This window comes from Wyeomyia smithii, chromosome 2 (genome assembly GCF_029784165.1).
Source record: "Wyeomyia smithii strain HCP4-BCI-WySm-NY-G18 chromosome 2, ASM2978416v1, whole genome shotgun sequence".
Lineage (NCBI taxonomy): Eukaryota > Metazoa > Arthropoda > Insecta > Diptera > Culicidae > Wyeomyia > Wyeomyia smithii.
The window spans coordinates 16,559,165-16,581,868 of NC_073695.1; the positions used below are offsets into that span (position 1 = coordinate 16,559,165).

The 22,704-nt window shown below is 42.5% G+C and overlaps 2 protein-coding genes across 14 annotated transcripts in view; one reads left to right on the forward strand and one right to left on the reverse strand.

Annotated features, from left to right (window-relative positions):
• LOC129721468 (potassium voltage-gated channel subfamily H member 6) overlaps positions 1-22,704 on the forward strand; it is a 371,920-nt gene that overhangs the window by 153,278 nt on the left and 195,938 nt on the right. The gene's annotated exons all lie outside the window — the stretch shown is intronic.
• Positions 16,442-17,392, reverse strand: LOC129721472 (brachyurin-like). Its single transcript, XM_055674065.1, has one exon. The coding sequence runs from the start codon at positions 17,374-17,376 to the stop codon at positions 16,492-16,494; it is 885 nt and encodes a 294-aa protein (XP_055530040.1). The 5' UTR covers positions 17,377-17,392; the 3' UTR covers positions 16,442-16,491.

Sequence of the window (22,704 nt, forward strand, 5' to 3'; positions counted from 1 at the left end):
AAGGTGCGCAGTATGCACAGAGAAACATGAGGAGGAGGATCAGTTCGGAAGCTGTCAGCAACCCACGTACTGTCTACACTGCAGGAATGGAGACCATCGTACTGGAAGCAGTAAATGCCCAGAAAGGGAGCGACAAAATAAAATAAAGAAAATAATGGCTGTTCAGAACCTGACGTATGCAGAAGCCAACGAGATATGCCCGATCAGAGCGCGCAACCAATTCGAGCTGTTGGGCACAACAAAAGAGTATCCGGGAATAGAAGAGAGCTACGCGGACCAGTTAGCTCATACCTCTACGGAACCACTAAGTTTTCAGTGGAGAAAAGCAAACAAACCAAGAGAAGTGGTGAGTGCAGCTGTAAAAACGTATCCAGAAATCAAAAAACCATCGGGAAAAGGCGTTAAGCAAAGCAAACCGGATATGGGCGCACAAGGCCCAAACAAGCAGGATTCAATTGTAATTATGGAGAAAACGGAAATGAAAAATGGAGTTGGCCTGAACAACAAAGAGAAAGTGACCGAACAGGAAAAATGGGAAAGAATCATCAGAGACACCGCGGCGAAGTCTGCGAGACAAAAAGTTACGGAAGGAGTAATCAATAGTTACACGGAATTCATTAGTCAACCAGAAGTCAATGAAAAAGTGAAGAGAAAATTCCAGATGTGCTTTAAGAAACATGTTTGTAACGTGTGCAAACGAGTAGGTGTTAGGACTGAATATATGTTTATTGCTTGTGTTGTGATACAAGATAGATAATGTTGTAAGGTATGTCAATAATGATATTTGATAGTACATGTACGTTACTACGTCACATCTTCCTTTTTCAAAAGCTCAATAATACTCAAAATCTTTATGTTTGAATGGCCTGCTAATTCTGCCGGAGCGTGTTGTTTGCGGCTGGACATCACCCGGTGGTGGTTCGGCTATTGCCGCTGGTTGAGCAGCACGACAGTTCCCGGTAATGTAATTCGTTGCATCCGCTTCGTCCTCTTGTACTAGTTCGTCTGACCCATCTGCTGTTCTTGTCGATCGCAAATGATGAGTGTTTCTCCTGAACACCTTATCTCCGTCATTAACCGCGTATGATCTGTCATCTACTTGTGTTAGAATAGTTGCTGGTCTCCACGTTTTAGTGTTGTTATCTTGCAACAAAACTGGATCCCCTTCATTAAAGTTTTCAGGCTTAATGGCACCACGATCTGCATAAAACTTTTGCAGCTTCCGCTCTCCACCGAGCGCCTCAGTGACCCCTGTGACTAGCTTTGGTTGTAGACTTTCCACCGTGATGGGTAAGTTGCTTCGAAGAAGCCGACCCATTAATCTTTCACTGGATGCCGGTAGCCCATTCGACCGTGGAGTATTCCTGATATGCAACATCGCTAGGTGAATGTCTGATCCATCCTCGGCACACTTCTTAAGCATAGCTTTGGCGGTTTGTACGAATCGTTCAGCCAATCCGTTGGCTCTCGGAAACATCGGGCTAGGCGTGCAATGATCAAAGCACCACTCTTTTGCAAACAACTTAAATTCTTGGGACGAGTACTGCGGACCATTGTCTGACTCTAGAACTCGAGGCACTCCATGAATAGAGAACCATTCTTTCAGGCACTGAATAACATTACAAGAATTGGTGTTTGATAACATCTTAAAATAAAAAAAAAAATAGAATAACTGTCCACTATCAGGATATACTCTCTTCCATGGAAGTGAAACAGATCAGTGGCCACTCTTTCAAATGGCAATGAGGGAATCTCTTTTGATAAAACAGTGTGCTTTACATTACTACGCGCGTGCTTCTGGCATACATGACATGTATCAACCATTTCTTGGATATCCGTTGTCATGTTTATCCAAAATAGTAGCTGTTTAGCCCATCTGATACTACTCTGCAAACCTGGATGGCCACTGTGTATTATCGCTAGCATTTTGCGTCTCAATGAGCGCGGTATAACCACTTGATTCGCTTTAAAAATCAATCCTTCGTATACTGCGAGTTCGTCTCGGAAACCCCAGTATTTTCTGAGCAGTGGTTCTACTGACTCTCGTTTTTCTGGCCAGCCAAGCATGATTACCGATTTCAACAGCTGCATTTCCTGATCGTTATGTACGTGCTCTCTTAGTTCGTTGGCTGACTTTTTTGACATTTCCAGTTCCTCTTCATCTTTTGAATCGGCAGAGTTCGCTATATCTCGAGAGAGCAAATCGGGAATCGGAATATTTTTCCCTTCAACGTAGACCACTTTCGGGTTGTACTGTGCAACGTCCAGTCTTATTCGCTTCAAACGTGGAGGAGCTTTGTCGAGAGGCTTGCGAAAAATTGACTCAAGAGGCTTATGGTCGCTTTCTATTGTTAAATCTTTACCGTATATGTATTGGTGGAACTTTTTACACCCAAATCGTATAGCAGCTGCTTCTTTCTCTATCTGCGGATAGTGTAGCTCGGATTCCGAAAGAGATTTTGAGGCGTAAGCGATCGGTTTTCCTTTTTGCATCAATACAGCCCCCATGGCTTTGGAGCTTGCATCAACTGATAATGTTAAGGGTGCGTTAACGTCGTAGAACGCTAAAATGGGAGGAGAAGTCATTAGTTGTTTGATTTTTTCAAACGCTTCCTGCTGTTCTACATTCCAATTCCAAGCAATGTTTTTTACTAAAAGCATTCTTAGAGGCGCACTTATTTCTGATAGATTGTTGATGAACTTACCGAGATAATTAATCATTCCCAACGCTCGCTGTAATTGTTGCTTGTTCTTAGGCGTCCGAAGGTTTTTTATTGCATCCAACTTCTCCTCATCTGCTCTTAAACCTTTTCGAGAGATTATGACCCAAAAATTTCACTGTGGACTGGTCAAAGAAACATTTTTCTCGATTAAGCTTCAGTTCCGCAGCACTAATTCGATCTACTACTTGATTTGTTATTTTTGTGAATTTTTCGCGTGGATCAATATGTCGTCCATTGAACATTCAACGCCTTTTATATCGCCTACCGTATCCTGCATCACGCTCTGGAAGATCTCAGGCGCTGATGCCAGCCCGAAAGGTAGCCTCTTACAACAGTAGCGTCCCCACGGAGTGCTAAATGTTAAATACTTCGACGTTCGCTCTGTAACTTTAATCTGCCAGAAGCCTCTTTTACAGTCCAAGATAGTAAAACGGTTGGAGTTTTTCAGACGAGCGGCAATTTCCTCAATCGTTGTTAATGGATGGTGCCTCCTCAACAAATTCTGATTGACCTGCGAGGGATCAACACAAATCCGCAGCTTTCCATGTTTTCTTACGATAACCATAGCATTCACTACTGGTGTGGGCTCATGAATTTTTGCTATCACACCCAAACGCTCCATGTTCAACAGTTCCTTTTTAACGCTATCTCTGATGCTATACGGTACGTTTCTGGAAGGCCGTATATCCCATTTTGGACTATCTACGAGGTCAATGTCGTATACAAAATTTTTGAGACATCCCAGTCCTTCGTACAGTTTTTCCCCATGATCGATTGCATGAACCCTTGCTATTAGTTGGAAATCAGTGCAGGCTTTCCGCCCCAACACAGGTGTTACATTTTCTTTAACTATTTTAAATAACAGTGGACTGCATCTGCCTTTTATCCGACACATTGGAATAATTTCCTAAAGCACCGGTATTTTATGACCATTATACGTTAACAGATTTTTAGTGCTTGATGATTTTAACGCAACGTGTATGTCTCGAAGAACGTTTTCTGGGAGTACATTACACTGAGCACCTGAATCTAATTTCATTGATATTTTTCTTCCTTGAACTTCAATGGTCTCGAACCAGTCTGCTTCGCCGTTTGTTTCCACTGTGTGCACATAAAACTCTTCTGCATCTTCGGAATTATCGTATTCGTTTATTTGCTGTAGCTCATTCACTTTCTTCTCCTTTTTTCTTTTCTCTGTCAACCTTTTCGCAACGCACATCACCGCAAAATTACCCTTCATTCCGCACGAATTGCACGGTTTATTATAAGCTGGACAAGCAGCTCGTCTGTGTTTCCGCCCGCAACGTTTACAATCGAACATTTCATCACTTATCTGTCCAATATTTCGTTTAAATTCTTCTTGCTTTCTACCCGATTTGATCACTTCAACTTTCACTGTTTTGCTCAATTCCTTCGATTGCATCGACGTCAATTCAAAGTTGCGGCATAACTCTATAATTTTCTGCAGCAAATGCTCATCGTTAAGTAGCTGTGGCACCAACTTTGTAAACTTTGTGCCAATAATTAATTTGTCCTTAATAAGTGAATCGTGTAAAATGCTGAACGAGCACTTTTTTGCTTGTTCACGAACTCGCGTAGCAAACACATCAAACAATTCATCTTCATTTTGTTCAATTTTGTTGAATTGGTACCGTTCATATGTTATGCAAGATTTCGGAGTGAAGTATTCTGTAAATTTTGTCACAATCACATTTATATCTTCTTCTTGTTCCGCACGTAGTCCGAAAGTGTCAAAAATTCTGATACAGTCAGCACCAACCGCACTCAGCAATGTAGCTGCTTGCACTGCTCCTGGTTTTTCGCACAGTTGCGTTGCGATGGAAAACCATTTGAATTGGCGATACCATTTCGCCCACTGATCGGCCATATTGTCACTAAGCACGAGTGGTTTCGGTGGCCTCAACCCCGATCCGACTGAATCTATCGCAGCCGCCATCTTGTAGACCTGTTTCAATTTCAATTAATCACTTCTATTTTCACATAAATTGCCTGTTTGCGCCTTGCAACACACGGCGACTCTTGTTTGCTGTTTGATGTCGACAAATAATCATATTTTTGCACTCGCGAATACCGCAATACGCTCAAATTTCTTTTCTGACACCATGTAACGTGTGCAAACGAGTAGGTGTTAGGACTGAATATATGTTTATTGCTTGTGTTGTGATACAAGATAGATAATGTTGTAAGGTATGTCAATAATGATATTTGATAGTACATGTACGTTACTACGTCACAATGTTGACTTGAGTGATGTAATTTTTTCTGATTGTAAGTAGTCCCAATCAAAAGTTTAAAATGGAAGAACAAATAAAATTGTTACAGTGTAATATTCAATCATTAAGTAAAAACAAGGAAGAATTATTAAGAGTGCTAAGAGAAGATAATTATTTGGTTGCTATACTATCTGAAACATGGACGGCCATTGAACATGGAGACACGAAAAAATACAATGTTTCTAAGTATCATAAAATCTTATGCTCACGTTATGACAATTATGGTGGAGCTGCAATATACCTCCGCAATGATTATAGTTATCAGATCGTACAGTTAGCGCAGCTGAGTCAGTACTCACAAGCGGTTGCAATTACCATACCAAAACTAAACCTAACGGTTGCATCAGTGTACCTAAGTCCGACGGTTACAGCGAAAAACTTTGAAGAAGATGTGGAGAAGATTATCAATGGATTGAGAAACTGTAGAAGAGTTATAATCGGTGGAGATTTTAATGCACACCATGAGATCTGGGGTAATAAATCGAATGACGTAAAAGGCAGCATACTCATGGATCAAATTGCAATCAACGATGTCATAGTCATCAACGATGGATCGATGACTTTTGTACCAGCTGAACTGGATAAACAGCCATCTGCAGTCGATATTACGCTATGTTCACCGCAACTGATGGGGACCAAATGGAGCACGCTAGGATTTAACATTGGAGGTGGCCATCATATAGCCATCGAAATTGAATTGCAGAACGAACGAAAAACTAGAGGAAAAAGAATATATAACATGAAAAAAGTGAGAGAAAAGTTGAGTAAATTAAACGAGCATGAAATAGGGAATATAAGCGATCTACAGAAGTCAGTGAGTAGAATTTATAAGGATAACAGTAAAAAAGACGTACATACACCGAAGTTTTGGTGGACAAATGAAGTTAAAGAAGCGTGGAAAAAGAAATGTGAAGCCAGGAAAAAGTTTAACAAGCAGTCATCGATGGAAAATCTATTAGAGTATAAAAGAAAAGCTGCAAAGTTTCAGTGGCTGAAGAGAAATGAACAGAAGAAAAAATTTGAAGAATTTACAGAACAAATCACACCTTTCTTATTCTCAAAAGAGCTCTGGACGAAAGTGAACAGATTAGTGGGCAAATCGCGTTACACTAAAGAGAATAATATTGTACACGAGGACCCGCAAATGGCAACAGAATTTTTAGATATAAACTTCGGTGGCCATGACCCCAGATACAGTGAACCTATCATTATCTTTCCCAACTACGACATACTATCGGAAGAAAGATGGAGGAAAATAATAGGCCGAAAAAAGAATACTTCTCCAGGAGAGGATGGAATATCATATGAAAACCTAAAAACATTGAAGGCAGCTCTTGTCAACAACGTTGTTAGAGACTTGAATCACATGTGGCGCACGACCTACTTACCAGCAGAGCTCAAAACCATCAAAGTCGTAGCAATCCCCAAGCCGGGGAAGGATCAAAATACCATACAGGGAAAACGTCCCATTTCTTTAGTGCCTACTCTAACAAAAATACTGAACTCAGCGGTACTTGAAGATTTGCAGCTACATCTGGAAGAACATAAAATAGCTCCGGATAAGTCGCTCGGATTTCGCAGAGGGTTTTCTACAACGACGTGCCTCTCGTATGTCATCAATGAAATCAAAAGTGCCAGAAGGAACAAACTACAGATGGCGACTATTTTCGTGGACCTGTCAAATGCATTCAACACAGTGAAACTGGACACCCTGGAAGAAATAATGTATCGGAAAGAGCTTCCTTACGAAAAAGTCAACTGGATTGTGGAATTTCTCCGCAATCGACGGATTAGTTTTCAGGTCAACGGAGAAAATATGATACGATTCATCAGTGATGGGCTACCACAGGGAGATGTGCTGTCCCCCACACTGTTCAATGTGTATACATCGGGCCTCCACGAGATCGAGCAAGATGGAGTAGTTTTGGTCCAGTATGCGGACGATTTTGTGGTGATCATAACGGGAAGGAATGAGGACGAGCTGAGAACAAGAGGGCAACAATTTATGGACAGCTTTGTGCAGTGCTCTAATGAATTGAGCATGAAAGTCAACGCGGAGAAAACCAAGGCAATAATTTTCACGAACAGCGACAAGCAATTGAATGTCAGGATTAATGGTTCAGTGATAGAAACAGTTCGTGCACACACATATCTAGGGGTAACGCTAGACAGAACGCTAGGCTTCGGCAAACACACTAGAGAAATGACGGGAAAGATAAATGACCGGCTCAACATGTTGAAGGTTATTAGTGGCACCAGAAATGGAGTGAATCCGGAGACTCTAATAGATGTATACCAGGCTCTTATTCGAAGTGTCATAGAATACGGTGTCACCAATAATGCTTGCAAAACGAACAAAAAGAGACTGGTGGTATCAAATAACCAGTGTCTTAGGAAGATAACCGGATGTACCAAATCTACACCGCTGAATACGTTAATTGCATTAGCCAGACAAGAACCACTTGAAACACGCCAGGAGTATTTGACAGCAAAGTTCATTACGAAATGTTTTACCAACAATAACCTGATAGCGAACCAGTTGAAGCAAATAAACCAGGAGGCTGATGAGGAGAAGCTGTCATATATGGAAAAAGTCTACCTGAAGCACAAGAAAATAATTGAAAAGGTAATGACAAATGTAAGTGGAAGACAAATTTAGGTCGAAGTGCAATCTACCATGGATAGAATGGATACAGCCAAAAGAAATTGTAATCCTCTACAACTTAGGCAACTCGCTATTCAGACTATCAACGGAAAATGGGAAAACAGGCCTAAAATGTACACTGACGCTTCAAAAATGGAAGGACTCTGCGGAATCGGTGTATACGACGAAGGAACAGGAGCCAGATATTGTTACAGACTGGAAATGGAATCAAGCATCACCTCGGCGGAAATAATTGCCATTGAAACAGCTTTAGACGTGATAGACCTGCAGGAAAAACAAGATTATATAATATTAACGGATTCAAGATCTGCATGTGAAATGCTATCTATAGCTATGGAAACGAAAAATAAGCCAGTAGTACTGAACGGAATCCTGGAAAAGGCTGAAAAATGGAGTGTAAGCTTCCAGTGGATTCCTGGACATGCAAGGATAACAGGGAATGAGCTGGCCGACTTTTTGGCAAAGTCTGGAACCAGTGATACAGCAGAGAGAAGAAACAATCAAATTTTTTAAAAAGACGCATTACTATTATTTAAACACTGAAGAAAACGAACAGCTACAGAATGGTATAAAACGTATGCAGAGGAGAAAGGAAAAAAATATTATCAGATACAGCAAGAACTAGGCCAGACACCGTGGCACTATGGAAAAGGATTCAACAACGCGGAAACAAGACTGTTGAATAGATTGGTTGCAGGGCACGATTTCTCCCCACACTGGCTGGCGATAATGAAAATTGTGCACCAAGGCTCCAGTGAAATTTGTGACGAAGAAAATACTGCTGAACACATTATTCTAAACTGTGTAAAATATGATCACGAACAAAATACTCTTTCGAAGGTCGATTCAGGACGTTAGTTGAACTTTTTCAAAAGAGAGATGTTCATTTGTACAAAGAAGTGTGTGAATTTATAAAAGTCTGTAAGTTGGAACTGTGATTTGGAATTTGGAATTTATAAGAGGGCATATAGTCGCTAGTCACTAGCCCTAAATCTTGTGAACTGTCAGAAGACAGTTTACACAGAGAAAAGAAGAAGAAATATTATAGCTTTTTGATCCTGTGAATGCGAAAGGGCGTCAAAAGGTCGAGGAGTATTTGCTCGCCGGGTTCGTCGTTTGCTTACGGCAAAGCTCATTTAAGTCTCTGGAAAAGTTATATGAAGGCACCTAAATTCACAGTAGTTTTCCTTTCAAATCAATTCAATTTAAATTTAAATTGAGTTGTTTACCTATACAGTAGGTTTCCGTTTTTTGCACTCTCCGATATTAGCAACAAAAGGGTTCCGTTTTTGGCAAAATTTTATAGTACACAGTGTACAATATTTATACAACAAACTGAGCTGATTTTTACTCTTGTTCTGGGTTGAAACTGATTCAACTGAATCTGAAAACAATTTATGCCTGATGATTTCTAACGAGCTCAACTACCAACACTATTGATAGGCTGTAGACATATGCTAAGTTACGTGGGGGGCTGTTCAGTCAATGATTTTGTAACGATGAAATTCCCCCGCGAGGTCTTCTTGTTTGCGTTTTGTTTTTGACGTAGGACGTCTAACCGCACTATATCGAAATACATTCCGCGAAAACTAAAACCAAGATGTTACGTCGGAATGAAAGATTTAAAACGGTCATACTGATGTAACCACATGATGGATCACAATAGTCAATATTTCGTTGGATTGATGAAATGATGGACAATTTTGTGATTCTTCAATTTTCATTACCACTTCATTGTTTAACAGTTCAACATTGAATAAAAGTTTCAAGGTCAAATTTTCACCTACAATGTACCAATCATATGCGAGCACGCCTGGCACAGACTTCATGAATAGACACCAACTGCCTGCTGTGATATCCTGTATAGCAGTGGCAAAAAAAATTCGACAGAATCTACCCGTTTCAATAGGTCAACTAATGTTAGCTTCCATGAGCCTAGACTATATTGATGTCTTGAAGGTGAAGCTTTTTCTGAAAGTTCGTAACCACCTCCACTATCAAACAGTATTACGTTCTGCTGTTAATAAATATGTTACTGTTGATAAAACTGATGTCTTGAAGGAGAATATGATGGCACAGGCAACAGTACTGCACCGAGCAATGTATGAATAGAGCGCTGGTTACTCGTCGTCTATCAGTGCAGAAAAACTCGAAATTAATTTTTGTGCAGTCAAGCCAAGTGAAAACTACATTGCCGCTGTTGTGGCACAGTGGGGCGTGGAACACAATCGAATTGCCGTTTGAGTTGTCTTCTTATTCTACTTCTTGTTTCGTATAGCAGCAAATATCAGAATTCAATATGATTTTTCGGATGCCGCAAAATACGCTGCGCCGCCGGGGACAACAAAATGCGTTGTTTATTTCTGAACTCTACACTCTGCTTTTTTCAGATTTTTTCAAATAACTGAATATAGTTTAAAAAGACAATTGAAAACCCAAATGCTTCGTACAGATCTTTGAATAGGTAGTTAAACGAGCTGTACTGATGATTATATTTTACTAGCTAAATGAATTTAGTCCAATATGACAATACTAGTTGCATCCCGCGGTGGCGGTATAGAGGAAAACCAAATTCATTTCATCTTGTTATTAGAGTTCCGACATTTGTATTTGTATTTTTCAATTAAAATTTTTTTTAAATTAGTATCAACAAGAAAATATTACTTTTCATAACCTTACTTGTAATTGAACAACACTATGCGATCATTAATTGCTGAGGCTAATGTTCATCACTCTAGCTCGGTTTATTTTCGAAAATAACGGACATATAACTTTTAAATATGGTATCTTCGTTGTTCTTTGGTATCTTGAAACTGATAAATTTTTTTCTGATTGATTCTGTATACTGATAAAATGTTTAAATTGACCTGAATTGAATATTAGCAAGTTCTAAAATTCTGTGTCAATTTAAAATTTTCTATGAATATTCATTTTCTACCAAAACTGTACTTCGTTATCGATATTTTTCCACGAGCTTGTAACTGTAGTACGAACCGGAACAATCGACTAAGACCTAGGTAAGGAAAACGGACTAACGATTGGATTCTCGGAACATGGAACTGCCGATCTCTCAACTTCCTAGGAAGTACCCGCGTGCTTTCCGAGGAATTGAAGACCCGCAAGTTCAACATCGTAGCGCTGCAGGAGGTATGCTGGAAGGGGACGATGGTGCGTACGTACAGGGATGGTCACACCATCTACCAGAGTTGTGGAAGCACACATGAGCTGGCAACAGCTTTTATAGTGATGGGAGAGATGCAGAAGTGGGTGATCGGGTGGTGGCCAATCAGCCCTAGAGTGTGCAGGTTGAGGATCAAAGGCCGTTTCTTCAACATTAGTATTATCAACGTGCATAGCCCACACCTCGGAAGTACCGATGACGACAAGGACGAATTCTACGCGCAGTTGGAGAGTGAATATGACCGCTGCCCAAAACATGATGTCAAGATTATCATCGGGGATTACAACGCTCAGGTTGGCCAGGAGGAGGAGTACAGACCGGTGATTGGACGATTCAGTGCACACCAGCTGACGAATGAAAATGGCCTCAGACTAATCGACTTCGCCACCTCCAAGAACATGGCCATACGTAGCACCTTCTTTCAGCATAGCCTCCACCATAGAATCACCTGGAGATCACCGAATAAAACAGAAACACAAATCGACCACGTTTTGATAGATGGTCGGCACTTCTCGGACATTATCGATGTCAGATCACATCGAGGCGCTAACATCGATTCGGATCACTACCTAGTAATGGTTAAGATACGCCAAAAACTATCCGTTGTGAATAACATACGGTACCGTCGCCCGCCACGGTATAATCTCGCGCGACTGAAGCAACACGACATCGCAACACAGTACGCGTCATCGCTCGAAGCTGCACTGCCAGAAGAGGGAGAGCTTGAAGAAGCCCCTCTAGGGGATCGCTGGAATGCCGTGAAAACAGCTATCAGCAGTGCTGCGGCGGAAGTCCTGGGACACGTGCAACCGAATCGACGTAACGAGTGATTTGACGAAGAATGTCGGCAGATTTTGGACGAGAAGAACGCAGCGCGGGCAACAATGCTGCGTAGAGCCACCCGTCAGAATGTGGAGCGATATAGACTGAAACGGAGGCAGCAAGTCCAACTCTTCAAGGAAAAAAAGCGTCGCCAGGAAGAGGAGGAATGTGAAGAACTAGAGCAGCTGCACCGCACACACGAAACACGAAAGTTCTACCAAAAACTCAACGGATCCCGCAGAAACTTTGTCCCACAAGCCGAAATGTGTAGGGATAAGAATGGAGGCATTTTGGCGGATGATCGTGAGGTGATCGAAAGGTGAAAGCAGCACTACGATGAACACCTGAATGGCGTGCAAGCAGGAGACCACAACAGGAGCGGAGAAGACGTGGTCGGTGCAACGAACGACGAAGATGTGCCACCCCCAACATTAAGCGAAGTTAAGGATGCGATCCGGCAGCTCAAGAACAACAAAGCGGCCGGAAAAGACGGCATCGGAGCTGAGCTTATTAAGATGGGCCCCGACAAACTGGCTAGCTCGCTGCATCGGCTGATCGTCGAGATCTGGGAAACAGAACAGCTACCGGAGGAGTGGAAAGAAGGGGTTATCTGCCCCATATACAAAAAGGGCGACAAACTAGACTGCGAGAACTATCGAGCGATCACAGTCCTGAATGCCGCCTACAAAGTGTTTTCCCAGGTCATCTTCCAACGCCTGTCACCATTAGCCAGCAGGTTTGTAGGAAGCTGTCAGGCCGGCTTCATGGAAGGACGGTCTACAACTGACCAAATCTTTACACTGCGGCAGATCCTCCAAAAGTGCCGTGAGTTTAGAGTCCCTACACACCATCTTTTCGTCGATTTTAAAGCCGCATACGATTCAATAAACCGACAAGAGCTATGGAAAATTCTAGACGAAAACGGCTTCCGGGGAAGGCTGACAAGACTGATTAAGGCTACGATGGAGGATGTGAAGTGTTGTGTGAGAATTTCGGGTGGAACGTCGGACCCATTCGAGTCTCACAGGGGGCTCCGACAAGGTGATGGTCTCTCCTGCTTATTGTTTAACGTCGCGCTGGAGGGTGTTACGAGACGAGCGGGGTTTGACATGCGGGGCACGATTTTCAACAGATCGGGTCAATTTATTTGCTTTGCGGATGACGTGGATATTGTCGGCAGAAAATTTGAGACGGTGGCAGACCAGTGTACCCGACTGAAACGTGAAGCAGATAGGATCGGACTGAAGATTAATACGTCAAAAACTAAGTATATGCTTGCAGGTGGGTCCGAGCACGACAGGGCACGCCTAGGCAATACAGTAACAATCGACGGGGATGAGTTCGAGGTGGTCGACGAGTTTGTGTACCTCGGCTCTATGGTAACTGAGAATAACGATACCAGCCGGGAGATAAGGAGACATATTATCAGTGGAAGTCATGCCTACTATGGGCTTCATAAAAAACTACGGTCGCATAATCTGAGTCTTCGCACCAAGTGTATCCTGTACAAAACGCTAAAAAGACCGGTCGTTCTCTACGGGCATGAGACGTGGACAATGCTCGAGGAGGACTTGCGAGCACTCGGAGTATTTGAACGTCGGGTGCTAACAACCATCTTTGGCGGTGTGCAGGAGAACGGAGTGTGGAGGCGTAGGATGAACCACGAGCTTGCGCGCCTCTACGGTGAACCCAGTATTCAGAAAGTGGCTAAAGCTGGAAGGATACGCTGGACAGGGCATGTAGCTAGAATGCCGGATAGCTATTCTGCAAATTTGGTGTTCGCTTCAAATCCGGCGGGAACGAGAAGGCGAGGGGCGCAACGAGCGAGATGGGTGGATCAGATGGAGCACGATCTGCAAAGTACCGGGTGCCCGCGGAACTGGAGGCAGGCAGCCATGGACCAAGTGAATTGGCGGAACCACGTTAAGCAGGCCATGTCTTAGGACGTACGGGCATCAAAGTAAGTAAGTGTAACTGCAGGAAAAACATTTATGTGACATCTTTGCCGCTTTGTGATCGGTGAGTGAGCCAACTTGTTCAATTTCTACTAAATCGTACAAAATTAAATATTTTATAGAAGATAGCTTTCGCGCGCAATGAAGAAAGTTCGCTGTATTAGAATGAAAGGTATTCATCAATGGTCCAGAAACCAAATTTTAATTTTAGAGAAAAACTTTCTTCTACAAAGTTGTTACATATGATAAAGCGCTTATTGAAAAAGTGTCAAAAATAAGGTTGACCAAAATTTTCGATGCTTTCAAGAATCTAACTTTTTTATTTTTGTAGATAGAAAACCTTGTTCTACAATTTTATAGGTCCAATAATTTTAAGTAACTTTGTAAAAAAAAGTTTTTCTCTAAAACATTGCTATAGAGCTCTAGACCCAAATTTCCCCCTAAATTTGGTTTCTGGACCATTGTGAATGTTGAAGAGAATATTTTTTTCTTCTAAGATAGAGTGCTGCAAAGAAATAATCAAAATACAGACCCCTTTCGATTTTGGCAACACGCCAGAATTTTTATGTTGCCAAAATAGAACCATGCCAATAATGAACGGTTCTTTTTTCATGACTTTTTTGACTTTTTAAATGGTCAAAAACGATCTTAACAGTTGAAATGGCCACCAATGAACTAGTTTCAGTTCTAAGTCTTTTGAGGTGTCGCTTGATGAATTTGGGCTGACGACCTAGATACTTGATATTGCCACCCGAACCAAAATACCTTCCTTTTGGAAGATGTTGAGCTTAAATTGGTTAAAATAAATCAAGCAAACTACAAAAGTAAAACGAGCTCAAATCAAACATAGCTTCTAAATAAAATTATAAAATTATTGTAGTCCTACGTCAATTATGCGGTCGTGTCTTGGATACCACCCTCCTACTATTTGTACTTAGGATTGTCGAACCGCACTATATTCTCGTTAAAAGTTGCGTGGCAAAAAATCCTTTCTTGACCGCCGTTGAATCAGCTATTTACAGATGACTAAACGCCTTTCGATTTAACCATTCCCTAAAGTCTTTAGACTCCAAAATTCCAAATTTTGTAGTTTTAGAATCCTCGAATCTTTTGATTTTCAAATTCTAAAATAGTTTTTCGGAACATTGTCAATCCTGAGGTTTTTAAATTCTAAAATTATTATTATCTGAAATCTCAACATCCTATAATTCAGAAATTTATATGTCATCAAATCCTAAAATCATCAACATTTCGAAACCGAAATACCGAATACCTAAATTTATATTGAAATTTGAAAATCCCAAAATGTTAAGATTCTAGAATCGTGAGATGATGATATCCTAACATGCTAACACCCTGTAATCCAAAAATGGAAATATCCAATTGCATGCATCAGAAAACTATCTGTTAATTTTTTATTAATATAAGAGACAAGTTTTGTATGTTCATATGTTCAAGCAAAACTATTGAATGCATACGAGTTTCTTTTACAAAAGTGGTATAAATAGACATATTAGAAACAGGAAGGTGAAACCCCCCTGTCTTAGGTGATGAAAAAGTCAAAATTTTTCATGCATTCTGAGAATGTACTGTTGGAATTCGATGATTTTAAGACTCTCCTCAGTCATGGCTGGAATTCAGAAACTGATGTCCAAAGAGCCTGAACTTGGTGTTCGACATCATATTTATATTCAAGATGGCGACTCCATCTGAAGTTAAGGAAAACATTTGAAAATCTCACAATACTGGTACTTCCGAAAGGCCGACACATAGAAACCGAAAACCGATGTCCGACGACGTTTTGAAATTTAAGATGGTGACATCTGCCAACAGAGACATCCACAAAAACCGGTCATACCTTTTAACCGTATTGCCTGAGGACCGAATATGTAAAATAAAGAAAAATGTATGACTACTTCCCAATACTAATATTTGGAGTATATTAGAGCCATCATTACTTCAGAATAGATAGACCTGCTTCTACCAAACTTGGCATAGGTGTTTCTTGACAAAAGCGAATTGACTAGTGCTTAGCGAAGTGATGTCCTTACAATTCGCATGAAATTTATAAATTCAATGGTAATAAAATAAATTATCAACTTTCGAGCTGAAATTCTTGAAAATCTAAAATTTGTAAATCCCGGAGGAATTCAAAATAACGTTTAATCACTATTAATTTTAACCTTCCTAACCTCTAGAACAATGCTGGCACAACAAGTCAGTCGTCGTAGGTTCGAGTCTCGGCTCGGATGAAATTGGTAGTACGGTAGAGCTAGCCCCGCAATCGTCAGGTACATTAAACAGTTGGCTGCGAGCAGGGATGCCACATGTACAGACTAATCTGTATTTTACAGATTTTTGGCCGATGTAACGGTACAGAATCTGTATATACAGATATACAGATTTTCGTCAAAAAGTACAGATTTACAGATTTTTCGAAACTGACATTAATTTTTAAAAACACTCCAAATTTTATTTTATTAAATATTAAGCAAATTGAACATATTTTCAACTCCTCACATGGTTTAAGCTAAAAATTTTGTTTATGTACCATAAAAACTTAAAAAATACAAAGTTCTTTATGTTTAAACAATACAGATTTTTTTTACAGATATTTTTGTTCCAGATACAGATGCTCAGATTTTTTCAAGGAAAAACACAGATTTAAATGTGGCAACCCTGGCTGCGAGGTCTGTGTATAATAAACAGAAGGTCAAATTCCGAATCGGAATGAAGCCAAGACTTTGAGGGATTATTTTCTTAATCAAACATCAAGTTGCAGGAACAAAACAACATGGAAGTATACATTACTACAATCTTACTTTATTTTATGCCGATAGAACAAAACCTTTTACGAGAAATCGGAGTTCTGCACGATCCAGTCGCGGAAGAACGTCACACGGACGTACACCGACGGCATTCCAATCGAGCAGCCAGCGGCCGATCCGAACGAGACAATACCGACCTGCAGGGAGCCACCGTCAGCAACGGTCAAAGGACCACCGGAATCTCCATTGCATGATGAGCGTCCACCTTCGCCGGAAAGGCAAATGTTCTGAGCCTGGATGATGTTAGCGTTATTGCCCCAGCTTGTCAGACAATCAGCCTCGGTCATGATTGGGTTGCTCGTGAACATAACCACAGCGGATGTGGCCTGGCTGGCATCGGAGGTACGTCCAAATCCAGAAACAGTTCCGGTCATTCCAGCGAAAGTACGGCTTTCACCAGCAGAAGGAATACTTGCAGGCTGAACACGATCGTTGAAAACGAGGGCGCTGCTCAACTGTACAACGGCAATATCGTTTCTGATGTTGGTTGAAGTATATCCTTCGTGGATTCTGATACCAGCTGCAGTGAAGGTGATTCTCTGCTGCGTGTCCTCAGCATTGTTACGGTTGTGAGCTCCGGCAATGACGGTTCCTCCTAGAGCATTCTGGACACAATGGGCGGCAGTCAGAATGAAGTTGTTGGTCAAAACGGATCCTCCGCACAAACCGGTACCGCCGGTGAAGGTGCTGAGCAGTGCGATTTGATACGGGAACTGACCCGGAGTGGCCTCCTGTCCATTGGTGATTCTGCGGGATGGTGTCAGTTTACGTAGGAATTGCCATTCCTCCGGAATACGAGTCCAGTAATGGTCGAACTCTTCGATCGGCTTAACCTGGGACCAATCGATATCGATCCATTCAGCACTAGCGACAGCCAAAGCTGCAATCACCAACAGGACGGTTTTCATTTTGGAAGAAGTACGAGTGAATGACTACGAATTGGGACCTGTCGTCAATAGCTTTTATACTAACGCTTCGCGTTATCTTTATTAGACGATTATCGGCAGATATTTCGTCTAACCAAAATCGGGAGAACAGAAGTTTTATTATAGGCATACGAATCGACAGGGATTTGATACAGTTTATTACTGATACGATTGTGACATAGCGTATTTCCCGCGATTATCTATGACTTGAGGTTAAGCTTAGTTCCTGTCTATTGCGAATGAATTTTGATTTGTTGATAAGACAAAATATTTTTTTTTTCATTTCGCATCTGCTGCAGATTTTGGATTAATGGTGGTTTATGCTTAAAAAACTGTAGTAAATATTCAGTTCCAGCCTAATTTCTGGAAACTGGCTTACGGTAAATATTGTATGACAATATGACCATGCCTTTATCAGTGGGTAAAATCCCAATTTGTGATCAGAGATAAAGTGGAATGAAACTCATAAATAGAATAATGAAATGGCAATTCTCAACAAGGGCACAGCTGGAATGTATCGTTAACTGATAATTTTCTGGCCTTTTTGGTTTTTCTTAAATTCTACATTCTTCCCCAAATTGAGTAAAAATACAAGGAGCAACTCTAAGTCCTGAGCACCCAGGAAGGACTTTTAATGGTATTAATGTAATTGTTGTAGCTTTCCTCGAGTCGATATCGTAGTCGGGTCTTTGTCATGTTCTGGTGGCATTATTGTTGTTTTAATTCCTTTTCAGGGGGTGTTTTTCGGCTTCGCAGTCTTTCAGCAATAAAACGAATTAATATTGCTCTTTCACCAACGTTTCGGTGTATATTGCACCTTCATCAGGGAATCCTGAATTTAGAAGACAAGACAATATAAAAAAATACAAATTTACACAACAAATGAAATCACAAAACTCTTACAGAACATAAATCGTTTTTGTCATACAAGCTTCGGCATCAGCATTCCTGTCCTATTTGCTACCATTGTGTCAATCTATAAAATAACATGTAAACATTCAAAAACTGTAGCACAAAAAAACAAGAATGAATGAATGGCAACATCCGAAACACCGAACGAAACACGAGAAATTCGTCCGACGATGGAGGCACGGTTGTGTACAAACCGATGCTGTTTGTGAACGACCTGACACAACGGCTGAGTAAGGCATTAAAAGCGGCCTTCCCCAACATAACACTAGCGTCAAGATACGGGAACACCGCCAGCAGAATTTTCACCAACATGAAAGACACTATACCTCCAGAGATGCGACATAACGTGATCTACAGGATTCCCTGCGAAGCCGAAAAACACCCCCTGATAAAATCCCTCAGCCGATAGCATAAATTGCAATTTTAATTACTTTTCTTAGTCCTGATTTTCAGCGGTAGTCTTGCTCATACATTCTGGTATAGTTCCGTTTTTTTTTTAGATTTTAGAGAGATTTTTTTAGATAGGCGATCAGGGCTGCAAATCGGCAGATGTCGTCTCCAACAACTTCTTTGATGTTTGTCGAAATTCCGTATAGATTTCGTGAGCCAATAAGTTATAAGTTCCATATGTTTCGCATTTGGTTCGGAGGTCGCCTCGACCTCAATAACTGTGACTTATACAGGTGTATCTGTCTCAGTTTTGGGATTTTACCACCTGGGATCGGTGATCGTTTGGGTCTTCCCAGCAACGAGTATCATCTTTTATTTTTCAGAGGTTCCATGGCTTCTGTTCCAGAGGCGTTCTGCCAATCCTTTGTCTATTTTTTGAGATGATCCCTAGGAACGCGTCGTGAATTTTCAGGAGTAGACGGTGACAGTTGATAATCATGTTGGCCACGTTCAGTCTTGTCACTCAGTTTGAGTTTGTGTGCCGTTCAGAAAGGGACTTGAAGCTTTTCATTGTTTTGCGCCTTGGAATCGCAACGCCATCAATTTTGATGAGGTTATCCAAAATTCTGTGGTTCAAATTGCAAATATGCATATATTCGCTTTTTACTTCAGAGAGTTGGCATCCAGTCGGGGATCGTAGGCTCAAGAACCCCTCGATAAAGTGGAGCATATTTCCGGTTATTCCCCATTTGATGGCTAAGAGTATCAAAGTAGATGATGGTTCCACCACTTGGACGAAATGCGTGCTGTTGGGAGTCTGGAAGGTTGTTGTAATACTGAGTTGGACGCCGATTCACCATCCTTTCCACTACCTTCGATGCATATCATGTTAACGAAATAAGACGGTAGTCCCCCGGAGATGGTCCATTCTTGGTTTGGTTTTTTTAACCACAAGGCTGTGGTTCCGGATTTTGTTTAAGATTTCTGAAAGCTTTACTTCACTTGTATATCCGTCCAAGGATGATAGAACCTGAAAGAACTCTCCAAGTGTATGCCTCTGCAATTTTTTCCTTATGCAGGTAATCATTTATTGACCCGCAGAGCTTTTTGCATTGATTTAACTTTCTAACGGGTCGAGAGAAAAAATCCACCAAATTTTATTGTTTGGTCACTGATCATAGCTCTCAATTATAAAGCTGGAGACCACCTTTGAAGTGCTTTTCTTCTCGTGCTAGAACTAGTTTAAACTAGTTGAAGCTATAACTGCATCAATGAACCCCTCATGTTTAGCGCAGTCGAATAGCACTGAAAGCCATTTACAAATGCGTTGATGTTTTGTTACGGACAGCGCGGTCATCCGGTGGTAGTAGCTGGAATATCATCGAAGTGAATTATTGCGGGGTAGTGGGCGCTACCCATGGAGTCATCGTGAGTTCACCAGAAGTAAATTGGGGCTGGCAAAACTCAGGTCTATTGCCGACTTATTCCGTCTCTGTGTGCATGTGTGGGATTCATTGTTCAGGAGAACTAAATCCATCTCTTGTGCTTAATCATCGATCCCGAGTCGGTTCTATTTCCGGCTTCCCCTGGTGACCATTGCAACCCCCCAGTAGTAGAATGGGATCTTCAATACTTCGCAAAGCATCAGTTAAAGGCTTTTTGAGGTTATGGATCCTCTCGGTAGGTAAACGGAGATTACCGTCACCGGGAAAGGGTAAGTGATTTTAATGGCCATTAGTAGTAGATCTGTATCGATGCATATAAGCCATTGTACCCAGAACCCCTACCGCATTCCTCTCGGAAACGATAACTGGGTTGTGGATAAGTCTAGTAGAAAGTTTTCTCAACCTCAGAAGAAGGGTACGTAGTTGCCAAGGTGAACGGAGTGTTTTACTGCAGTTGCTATGCTTCGCCACGTTGGTCTACCGAAAGGTTCACCCAGATGGTCGACCTGTTATCCATGGAGCTAACGGGCCTGACGCCGTTGGTGGTAGCGGGTGACTTCAATGCTTATGCTATTGAGTGGGGAAGTCGCTTCACGAACCAGAGGGGTCAGATCTTGTTGGAGGCTTTGGCAAAGCTTAACCTAGATCTGGCCAACGTTGGGAACAAAAGTACATACAGCAAAAATGCTGCGGAGTCGATCATCGACGTGACGTTCTCCAGCTCAGGACTTATCAAGAACTGGAGGGTAGACGATGGCTACACTAATAGCGACCACCAGCTGGTCAGCTATAGTGTAGACAACAACGAGAGGCGGCAAGCGACGGGTAGAGCCAACACTCCGGCCGTCCGCGGGTGGAAGACATCGCACTTCTTTGCCGAGGTATTCGAAGAGGCAATGAGAAGGGAGCGCCAGGGGTGCAGTTGGCTCCGCCCGACTGCTGACCAACTAGTTGCTATGCTATCGCGGGTGTGTGACGGCACCATGCCTAGGACTCGCCAACCTAGGAATGGGAACCCACCGGTTTACTGGTGGACGGACGCGATAGCCGACCTTCGCAGTGCGTGCCTCCGTGCAAGACGGAGGATGCAGCGTGCCCGGAGCGAAGAAGAGAGGACAGAGCGCCGCGCAGCATTCGGTTCTGCAAGATCGATGCTAAAGAGTGCGATACAGGCCAGCAAGAGGGCCTGCAGAGCGATCACCAGCGATGCTGGAGCGTATCATCGAGGGACCTCGTTCCGCGCCACGAGCCAAGCCCTTGGCCGCCGGTGGTCGAGTCTCACGTCCGACGTTCCAGTATCTCAGACATAGACCAGGGATGATCGGCCAGCCTGCCGAACATCCAATCCGGTAGCGACGACAGCCGTGTCGAGGTTGAGGAAGAGGCAAGGGTTACGGATGACGAACTCATCGTGATTGCCAAATCCCTAAAGGTGAGCAAGGCATCGAGACCGGATGGTATCCCTAACCTGGCAATCAGGCTGGCAATACAATCGGTCCCCGGGCTGTACGGGGCAGTTATGCAGAGGTGCCTGGATGACTGTCTCTTCCCGGATAGGTGAAAACGGCAGAGATTGGAACTACTGCCGAAGGCTGGGAAACAGCCAGGGGACCCATCGACATATAGGCCCATTTGCCTGCTGGACACCGCGGGCAAGGTGATTGAAAGGATAAGGTACACAGAAAGTGTACACGGTCTGGCAAGTAACCAGTTCGGCTTTCGGAAAGACAGGTCCACACTGGATGGATGACACCAAGACGGCGGAGGTAGCACTCCAGCGCAAGAGAAGGAGAATATGCTATTGCGCAATCGTCACGCTCGACGTGGAGAATGCGTTCTATAGCGCCAGTTACGACACCATAGCGCTCGCGCTCAGGAGCATCCATGTACCGGTGTCGCTGTACAGAATTCTTGATAATTACTTCCAGAATCGAGTACTTGTCTACACCACGGCGGAATGTCAGAAGTGCGTCCCATTTACCGCAGGTATTCCGCAAGATTCTATCCTGGGTCCGGTGTTGTGGAATGTCATGTCATGTCGGCTTTGCAGACGACATAACGCTGGAGGTTTACGACGAGTCAATGGAGGAGGTCGAGTTGACGGCTGCGCACTGTATACGCAAGGTAGAGGTTGGATGCGCTCCAGGAAACTGGAGATAGCGCATCATGAGACGGTGGTACGGTTATTAACAACCGTAAATCGGAGCAATAGGCGGTGGTCAGAGTCGGAGACTGCACCATCACCTCAAAGCAATCTCTGAAGCTCTTGGGAGTTATGGTTGACGATAAGCTCACGTTCGGGAGTCACCTGTAAGAGGGCCTTATCGGCTATTGCAGCGCTATCTCGTATGGTGTCAAATAGCTCAGCGGTTTATGGCAGCAAGCGAAGCGGGAATGGTATAACTCCACAAAATGCAGATGGCTGCCATCCGATCACGCGTTGGTGCACTATAAAACCGTTCCCCAACTCGTTGGGGTTGCCATAGCTCTGGTAAAAGCCTCGAGGTACGCTTTCTCATCCTTTCTGCCCCGACCAGCAAAGTTCTTGTAGTGCTACGATTTC